This window comes from Ascaphus truei, chromosome 3 (assembly GCF_040206685.1).
Source record: "Ascaphus truei isolate aAscTru1 chromosome 3, aAscTru1.hap1, whole genome shotgun sequence".
In the NCBI taxonomy this organism is placed as follows: domain Eukaryota; kingdom Metazoa; phylum Chordata; class Amphibia; order Anura; family Ascaphidae; genus Ascaphus; species Ascaphus truei.
This window is the reverse complement of record NC_134485.1, coordinates 349,144,166-349,154,276: the sequence shown is the minus strand read 5'-3', so window position 1 is coordinate 349,154,276 and position 10,111 is coordinate 349,144,166. Positions and strand designations below refer to the sequence as shown.

Below are 10,111 nucleotides of genomic sequence, written 5' to 3'. Positions count from 1 at the left end.
TTTATCCATCCTTCTGTAAGTTTTATCTCCCTCACCAGGACAATGCCCTATGCCATTAATTTCTCTAACTTTGAGTTAATGCATTCTCCTTGGCAACTCTCTCCAGGATTCCTACTGTTTAATATGGGTTGTTGTATTCTTTCATCATGCTGTATTTTATTGCTGTATCCTCTTAAAGCTGTAAACTTTTCCCCCATTCCAATCTCCTATATTAACTTTTTGTATCCCCGCCACTCGCCCAACCAACCCATTTTTTCATGCCTTACATATCTTAATAAAAATGAAGTTGCAAAAAAAATAAATGAAAACATCACAAAATGAATTCAAGATGCAGTTTATTAGAGTAAATGTTTAAATGTTTAAATCCTATGTCGCAGCACACGCTGCTCCCACTCTGAATGGGCTCCCCAATAGCAGAACAGACATTGTAAGGACTTCAGATGTATATTAAAATATAAGAGCAATCAAGCACAAGAAGAGCAAGCGAATACAGGTTAGGTACTGCCCTTTTCTCTGATCTCTTCCTATTTGAAAAATAGTAGCATTATTCAACATTCCCTCACATAGGCGCCTATTCTGGTAGCTCTGAAGTGTGACGCACCAGTTCTAGAGTGCACTTTAGAAGCGGATTGGCATGCACTGATATTCCGTAAGGCCTTCTCCCAGATACGGTTTCACTCTCTCTCTCTGACATGCCGATCGGTTTATCAAAAAAGCCTCCAACTGGCATTTTGTGCCCAAAACTGTTATTCTTCTAGCTCCGAAATGCAAACGGCTTCTAAAAACTTGGATTTTTCTAAAAACGTGCAATTTTTTAACACCACCTAAAGGGCGGTGAGATTGGTATTGAGAGTTGCATCAAGAAATATGGGTTTGGCCGATAGAGCAAAACCTATGTCAGACTAGGGATGGCGTTAGCACCACCTCAAGTCATTCCGCTTCTAAAGCAAGTACAGTAAAAAACGGGTGTTTTGGCTGTTATACTGTACCATGCTGTTTGTAATTTTTTTAAATACAGTTTAGATGAAGCCATTTGCAATAGAGAATACCATTTTATCTCACATTTCATGCCACAACCTTTGACAACTTCGGAGCTACATTTTCTAATTATTTTTCTCCAGAAAAATGCAAAGATTACAGAACAGTAAAATATTTTAACAAAATTTAAAACCATGTCATAAAAATCACAGTTGGAAAACTATGCAAAGAATATGGCATGGAAATACCTCCAACGGGGTTAATTAAATAAGCTAGCTGAAGCCAGATCATAAAAGAATTCTCTTTTGATTGTCTTTCTACTTATTATGTGCATTATATCCACTGCTGCTTAATGAATAACACCCCGAAAGAATTTAGCAACTGTTTCACTCAGATTTAGAAACACTGCAAACATGCATAAAAAAAACCCATAAAAATATTTAATAACTCCTAAGACATAACCTCAGTTACATGCAAATTAATATTTAATTGATTAGAATTGTATTTTGGAAGATTCATTTTTTTTTTTTTTTTTTTGCAGATTTACACCTATCTACTGTTAAGATTAATTAAACAGGTGTGAGAAGATGGCAATTTAGAAAAGCAGTTAGAAAATAGTTTTAAAAGTTTGGTATAGTTGTTGATTATTTTTAAGTTGATACAAAATGAAGTACACTTAGAAATACACCTTTTCTGCCTAATAGCCCTTTCCGCTTGAAGCATGTGCAGATGAAGAAGCCCCAGTACTGTATCTGTGAACCCCTCCTGACGCTGCTTTTCCACTTCTAGCACCTCCTGCAGTGCTGCTTCCGCTGCCTCTGATGCTAATGGAGCCTGTTCCACAGTCATAATCTCCACCCCCTGAACTGCCATATTTTCCAGCACTACTGAACATGGCTGCAGAGACAGGTAAAACAGTGTTTGTTATAGGCAGTAACCAAGACAAGCAGCAAAAGCACATCCTTATTTCTAATCAAGTGGAATCAACTGGGTACTTACATATTTTCACATTGTTATCAATTTCTCCGTGCATCCTGATAGAAAAATATAGAGAGTTAGTGCATGAAAACATGCCTAGGGTATGTATTCAGCAGCTTATATAAGGTATTTCTCATCAGGAGTCGCTCTTTGAAAATGTATTTTAATATAAGGTTCTGTGTCACAAAAGGATGCCCCAGACGTACCTCAGTAGGGTATAAATGAGCAATTTCTTTCAAGAAATTTCACAAATCTGGTGAAATTAGCCAATATTTTGTTGTGAAAGTTTGTAAAAATAGCAAACTTCACGAAAGATTTTGACAAACATTAAACGTCAATGTAGGAACATCATATTAGAACGTTTTCTGTATGTCAAAATATTAGTGCTAAAAATGAAAAACTTCCACTTGCTGCAATGCTTAGTACATAGGCCTCCAATATGCATTACAAATTCCAACACAGAAGCAAATGCTATTATGCAAAAGCCCTTCGTATGCTGATATTTTTGCAGAATTCTGGCAAAAATTGCAAAATTATATTGTAATCTGTGGTAAATATGGCGTCTATATCAATTCCCTTGCAAATTTATATGAGACGGTTCACATTCACCAAAACATTTCCAAAGGAATTGTGAATGGATTTATACAGCTCTACCAATGGGGAACCCAACAGACAATGTGATTTTGGCGTATTGTTGGTGAAAGATTTGAATTTTCAATTAATATCTCTATTAATTGAAAAATCAAAAATAGGAATTTCCAATAACACTTAGAATCACTATTGTTCTGCCATAAGTGAAAATGGAAATGGAAAGCATTAGATGCTTAATTTTGGTTTCTATTATTACCTTTTATTTTGATCCAGTGTTATATGAAATGTACTGAATTCAACAACCGAGATAGGGATGTATACAGTATTCTGTAAAAAGGATGCAATGTGGAACAATGTCCATGAAAAAAAATGTAAAGAAATGATGATGTTTTTTACCGATCAGTCGATTGTAAGATTTTCGGGGCAGGGACTTCATTACCTACTGTATATTAACCCTAATCCCAAATCATCAGGGAGGAAAAGGTGAATGTTAATGTTGTGATAAACAAATCACAGTTATAGTAAACTGAGACAAACACAAGATCATCAGAAATATAGAGAATTACATGGGCCAAAGTGCACTTGAATGTTAAACTCTAATCAGGCCAGTTCCTACAAACTATATGGGGATGCATAACACCCACCTGCTTTCCTCTCCCTCCAGCAGGGTTCTGTAAGTGGCAATCTCAATATCCAGCGCCAGTTTGACATTCAGCAGCTGCTGGTATTCATGCAATTGACAGGCCAAGTCTTCTTTCGCCTTATGCAATGCAGCTTCAAGTTCACCCAGCTTTGCTCCGGCATCTTTCAGAGCAAGCTCCCCACGTTCCTCAGCACGACAAATGTCTGTCTGCAGACTGGCAATCTTGCAAACAAATAGATTCATTAATAAACCAATTGATCTTTGACTTATTCATAATTATTTAAACATCTGCACTGCCACAGGGGCTTGCAAATCATTACAAAGGATTTGGATAAATTATCTCACAGGGGATTGGGTCTATCTAGTAGGTTGTTTTAGCTGAAGCTCTTGACAGATCAGCTGAAGTTAAATAGCTTAATGTGTACATTACAACTATAGTGGCCTTGTTAATTCCTCTGCCCCCCTCCCCCCCAAAGACACTAACAGTGACAGGATTGCATGACCCAAAATCATGTACATACAGTATATATTTATAAACTGCCTGTGGTCTACCTGTTTCTTCACACAGTCAATTTCCAAATGCAATTTCTTGATCATGCTGCCCAGCTCTTGAATCTCGCTCTTGCTGCTCTGCAAATTGTCTCCATGTTGCCCCATTGTGTCCTTCAGCTGCTTAAACTACAGTAGGAGGTGTAGATAATGCAAATCAGCTACGATTCAAACAAATCATTTAACTTATTTCCAGTTGTGCTGAATGGGCTAAGATGCCAACATTTTATATTTTTTGCTTCTATCTATTTATGTAGTAAACTTCTCAGACTGAATAGTTTTATGGTATTTCTTGCTGACATGATTTCAATTGATTGACACCATGCCTTAAATCTGCCGCAAACATACATTCTAAAGATAAAAACAGTGAAATCAGATTACTACCACATTAACATACAAGCCCCACAATGCTAATATTGAAATTTACTTTGGAATTATTTCAAAATCCTTTATTTTCTGTTAGTTTCAATATGGCAAATTGTAGTGCCCTTGCTCATACTATTTGTGCTTTTTAGTGAATCTAATCCATATTTTTGAGTCCACTGGATGCTGAATGATAATTATATAGTAATGTTTTATTATATAAAAAAATTTCAGTTTGGTGAATCTCTCACTTTTGGGGGTGATTTGATTGTTGTAGATGCCCCGATAGTTGGTCTAAATATTAAACTACACACACTTGATTTGTTTTACTTTGCTAAATGTTGTCTTAGTTACATGTATTAGTTATATTTTTTATTAAATGTTTTTCTCCTCATAGATACCTTCAGTAGCTTGCTTATCAATTCTTTATCTTGATGGTGGAACTAACTGACTTGTTCATGTTTTTTTTGTACATGCAATGCAGTGATGCACTACTTTCAATGATGCAATAACATTGTAGTGTTATGTAGCATGGTATTGTTAAGCCTCTCTCTCTTGGGTGAACCTGCAACAAATTGCGTTGTTATGAGTTATAGACCTAGAAATCTACATGGGGGTTAAGCATCTACATGAAGATAATAGGAAAATAGGGGGGGGGGGTAATATCTAGCTCAAGTTTTAAGCACTATTGTGACCATCTTAATGTATTATAAGATGATTAGCTGAATCAGACAGGGTTCCTGTGAGAGGATGTGATACCAGATGGTAGTAAACCATTAATGTACTGTAATGTGTATTTTACTTTAATAAAAGAAGAGGAACCTGTAGATGTATTATTATTATTATTATTATTACTAAATGATAGTGCAGTAGAGACTTGGCACTTATGTGTTCATGGAAGATCCCTTACCTTATTGGCATAAGCAGCCTCAGCCTCAGCTCTGCTCCTGCATGCAATTTCCTCATACTGAGATTTTACTTCTGCAATGAGTCCATCCAAATCCAGATCCCGGTTATTATCCATGGACAGAACAACAGAGGTCTCAGAGAGCTTCTCTTGAATCTGAGCCAGTTCCTGCAAACCATATAAGTACTCTGTGTTTTAGAATTGCCCCAGTACATCTCAAGTGTCGCAGAGCCAAGTTTAAGAATTACTGATGCATTAGCCTCCATAAACTCTAACGTTTTCAACTTAGAATTGTCCATAAAACAGGACTTAAACTCAGGCTTCATTCATAGTGTATTTTAGTGCATTGTTTAGTGGAGAGTAACTTAACCCAATTACATGTTACACCTGTCAATACATTTTTTTAAAGTACTGTAGCTAATACGTCCTATTAGAACAATTGGAAAAAAGGCTTGATTAAAGGAGTGTAGTTTGATTTTGCTAGAAGTTCTATTGATATTTGAATTATTCTTACTGTATATCTCCATGTAATTTAATTGTAATATATTTTGTGTTCTTTTCAAGATCTCCATTAATATACATGAAGGTGCTACTGTACAAGAATACAAAAGCTTAGGCACTGCGTCTAACTTATTTATATATTTTAGTGATATAATGTTGAGTCTATACATTTGATAAGAGCCACCTTTTATTGGCAGGTACTGTATAAAACACATTTAGATAGATGAACAAAATGTACAACTACTATTGCCACATTTCTTAAATGTTTACATATATGCATTTGTGCCTCTCCAAAATTAAATGTATTTGATGGATTACATTTTAATCCTTTTCAAACACCCTACAATTATCTTGCATCAGTGTTTCTGTGTGCATTACAGAACTGCTGTGATGTGCAGTATACCAAAGCCAGACCTTTATCCATTCATGGCATTGTACAGTAGGCACCTCCATTTAGGATGTGTTAAAGACTGACATAGTTACTTGCCGATTACGCTTTAATTATTAAAGTAATGTCAAATTGAAACAAAGAACATGAATGAATTCAATACCGCATCATACAGGGTCCTCAAGAAGTTGATCTCATCTGACAAAGCCTCCTCTTTGGCCTCCAGCTCTGTCTTTTGCATGTACAAAACATCCACACCCTTAGAAAAAAATGGAAGATTAGCCATTGCATTGAGCCAGCACAGCTCAAAGATCAGTGCTTGTGTTATATTCATGTTCTGCATAGATTACCCGTCAATTATGTTCTACTCGGTCTCTTGTACAAGAAGGGGTTATGTAAAATAGACATTGAAGGCACTCTGTTTATTATTATATGTATATATTTATAATTTATTAAAAAAAGGTTCCAGTGAACAGGAACAGGCAAGTCAGTCCACATATACAGTGGCGACACATCCTATTCTAACATTTCCCGCGTGGCAGGATGCGTGCGGGCCGCGTGGTGAAGGCGGCATGTCCGCGCGTCACTGTGACGTCACTGTCACGTGGCTTCCCCGGCTTCCCCGGCTTCCCCGGCTTCTCCGACACCCCTGAAGTTTGAAGTGAGGTAAGCGGGGGTACGGGGAAGCAGAGGGGCACAGCAAGAGCAGCTAGGGGGTCGGGAAGGGGCAGCAAAATGACATGCGAGCGGAGGGGGTGCACGGAGGAGATGCGGCTGGCGCGCTGTCTAGTCTCAGCGCCAGCCGGAGTAAATCCCCAGCCAATTAGTGGCAAAAGTTAGAATAAGATGTGCCGCTGCAGTAGCCTTTTCAGTACATACACAAGCAATCTTTTGGACTCCAAATGTATAATTTGACCTGTGCCTGCCCACTGTGTGCTCACTTATGTCCCATGATTGTGGACTGGCTTTACATGTATATGTACGTCACTGGTTTTTTTTTTAATTATTATTATTATCTTGGCTAATGAGGTAGAATGGGGAGAATGAAATATGTACTGTATATGTTATACTTGGACATGCTGAGCATAAGGGCTGACATTTATTGTCATACAATTTTTAAACAAATATTTATATAGCAACCATATATAAGGGACATGAGACTACTAGGGTATCTAGTTTCACAAAATATGTATATGTATATCACAGGCCCTATTTTACTGTAATATTAATGTAACGTACTATACAGTAAAGCCTCCGATCCATGAACACAATAACCTATATTATAGTATTGGTTCAGTATTTATTCTGCCAAATAGAAGCTTACCTTTTTGACGATCACAAACTCATTTTCAGCAGCTGTCTTCCTATTGATCTCTTCTTCATATCTGGTTGTAATAAATAGATACAGTTCTGATTTAACATATCAGCTGAGAGAGAAGATTTCACAGGTGCTCCTGTAGGTGTCTTAGACGTAAAGTACAGTAATATACAGCACTAAGATAGACAATATATATATATATATATATATATATATATATATAAAATAAATAAATAAAAAACAAAAATATACAGACGGTGACAAATTGCTGCTCAACCCTCAGCATAAGGAATTCCCACTGTAGATTGCAAAGTTTTTATGAAAGACATTTGAGAAAAGGTGATAAGACTGACCAAAAACATAAACTGGGGCGGAAGACTGCTAAATAAACTTTATTTATTTGATTATTTTTTAAATACAGAAGACTGGAGCAAAACTAACATCAAACTTTTGATTTCATCAACATATGATGTGATTATTATCTTCTGTATTCAATTAGCAACCCCACACTAATAATGGTACTATATTTCATATTGGTTTTGAACATACTTAGCCTTGAACTCCTCCACCACATCTTGCATGTTCTTCAGTTCCACATCCAGTCTGCATTTTTCATTATTCAAACCATCCAGCTGCCTATGAAGGTTATTAATGTGTGCCTCAAACATTGGTTTGATATTGTCTCTTTTGGCGGCCAGTTTTTGATCTTGTTCTTGCAAGAAACACCATTTTGTGGTCAGAATTTGATTTTGTTGCTCGAGGAATCTAACCTAAATCCAGTGAGAAAGTAAAAGAAAAAAAATTATTATTTCATAAATGGGTGTGCTACAGTTTAAAAATGTTACCTATATAACATTACAACATTTGCTTTTGTATCTCTTGTCTTATAATAGATCATGTATTGGACCAGAGACCAGAGGAATATATGTTTAAAGATCATATTGTCCATTCGGTTTTACATTCTTACCTTGTCAATAAAGGATGCAAATTTGTTGTTGAGGCATTTGATCTGCTCCCTTTCTTCAGTTCGTACCTTCTGAATATTTGGGTCAATATCTATTTTAACTGGTTGGAGGAGTAAATGATTGACTGAAACCTGTTGGATACCTCCTGGTGGACAAATAGGAAAACTTCCACCTCCTGTACCAAATTCTTTACCGCTACCCAAACTCAATCCTATTGCTCTCCCACTGCTTGTACTGATGGAGATCCTTTTGTGTCCACCTAAATTAAAAAGACTACCACTGCCAGATTTTCCACTTCCGCTGCTTTGGTGGACATGTCCTCCAGAATGAGATAAGGAGGAAGAGCTGAAGTTGGCCCTCGCTCCTCCATATCCTCCCCCAGCCGAGTAGGTGCTAAAGCTCCCAGTGTTGCAAGTTCTGACTTCTCCAACACTTCTTTTTCCAGATATCCCACTGATTGATTGCCGGCTTTGACTCATCGTTGCTTATCAAAGATGTGTCTAGAACAAGTGCAGTGCTCAGAGGAGGTAAAAGAGGACACTTAACACTTATCCCCTCCACAAGACCAAGCCTAACCTTTTATATGTTTCATTTTAAGGGCTTGGTTGCATGAGAGATAGAAAACACATTTTCTGCAGTAATGGGCTTGGTCGACTCTGCATCCTGGCAATCCTTCTTCACCTGCTAAATACAGGTGTAAATTAAACACAATCTTTGGCGTCATGAAACATGAATGGCATTGTTTACACGCTCCAATTGAAGGTGATTAAATCTAATCTTTTTTCATGGAAAATATAATTAAAAAAATAGGCCACAGTGTGTTTATTCTTATTACTGATAGAGAAAGCTGCAATCAAATGAAATGGTGGCAAAATACTGCCAGGTGTGTTATTGCATATATGCTAATATTTTTAGCAAGGTGTTGTCTTCATTTTCACAAGTAGACAAGTTTAAAGATGCAGTTCAGTCAATATCCTGCATGTGTGGTTTTTTTAATAAATCAGTTCTGTAGTAAGAAAAAATACTTTTAGCATTTTCCGTTTTAAAAAAAACAACTTTGAAAGACCAATTTTCTTGTATTCTATTTTAACAAGCATTTGCTAAGGCACTGCTCCTTCATGTCCTGTCACAAGACTTGGCACACCCCTTTGTCAGCCCTGCCCTCCCTCTAGCACATGTCAGTGCAGGAGTGCTCATGAATATTCATGAGCTTCCACTGACGGACTGAAGCAGAATATAAACAGATCCCCTCACTAATTATGTCACCAAATTTCGCCTATCAATACATGGAGAACGAATTAACCTGCAGCTATACAGTTCTTTAGGTAATTAGAGATTGCCCACATGAAACTATTGAAGTAAAAAATAAATAAAAAAAGACTGAACTGCAGCTTTAAAATGGTTTCCACAAGAGGTTTCTAGTGGACACCTTTTCTATGAAATAAGGAACGTATTTTTGTGATAAGAGCTGATGATTGAATAGTATTTGAAATTTCACAACAGAACCCTATAAGTTAATAAATAGAGCCCTACACATTTTGTGGTAATTTCATTCAAATAAATAACTTTAGCAGCAAAATTTAGTTACTTATTTTGCCTAGACTAGAATACATGAAAAAATATTATTTGTGTTTTATCTGTTACAATCATACAAGACACATTAAAATTGTTTACTTGTTGAACCAATATACATTTCTTCTATTTGTCTTTTTCTTTGTTCTTTCACATACTGTATGTTATATATTCCACTTCCAGCATCCTCCACTGTCCAGGATTACAGTACATGTCTTTTAACACAGACACATCTGTCTCTTAACCACCTCGATGTACCTATTAGTACCAGAAGGAAAATAAATTCAAGTAAGATGTCTTTATAAATGAATTCAATAAAAGTACATATTTTAACATTTTTAATCAACAAATGTATGTG

General features: G+C 36.5%; 1 protein-coding gene across 1 annotated transcript; it reads right to left on the bottom strand.

Annotated features, from left to right (window-relative positions):
- Positions 1–318: 318 nt before the first annotated feature.
- Positions 319–8,750, bottom strand: LOC142490059 (keratin, type II cytoskeletal cochleal-like). The gene is made up of 9 exons (XM_075591852.1): positions 8,184–8,750; positions 7,766–7,986; positions 7,223–7,283; positions 6,062–6,157; positions 5,013–5,177; positions 3,743–3,868; positions 3,192–3,412; positions 1,978–2,012; positions 319–1,875 (listed from the first exon to the last, which is right to left on the bottom strand). Exons 1-9 carry the CDS (start codon positions 8,658–8,660, stop codon positions 1,676–1,678), a joined length of 1,602 nt encoding a protein of 533 aa, XP_075447967.1. The 5' UTR covers positions 8,661–8,750; the 3' UTR covers positions 319–1,675.
- Positions 8,751–10,111: the final 1,361 nt, after the last annotated feature.

What these genes read in the sequence shown, in the direction of transcription:
- LOC142490059 (XM_075591852.1), bottom strand. Translation starts at nt 8,660, where the DNA reads ATGAGTCAAAGCCGGCAATCAATCAGTGGGATATCTGGAAAAAGAAGT. An exon ending in TTGCATCCTTTATTGACAAG is followed by an intron (nt 7,987 to 8,183) that starts GTAAGAATGTAA and finishes CACTGGATTTAG; the next exon opens with GTTAGATTCCTCGAGCAACA. An exon ending in TGATAACAATGTGAAAATAT is followed by an intron (nt 1,876 to 1,977) that starts GTAAGTACCCAG and finishes CTGTCTCTGCAG; the next exon opens with CCATGTTCAGTAGTGCTGGA.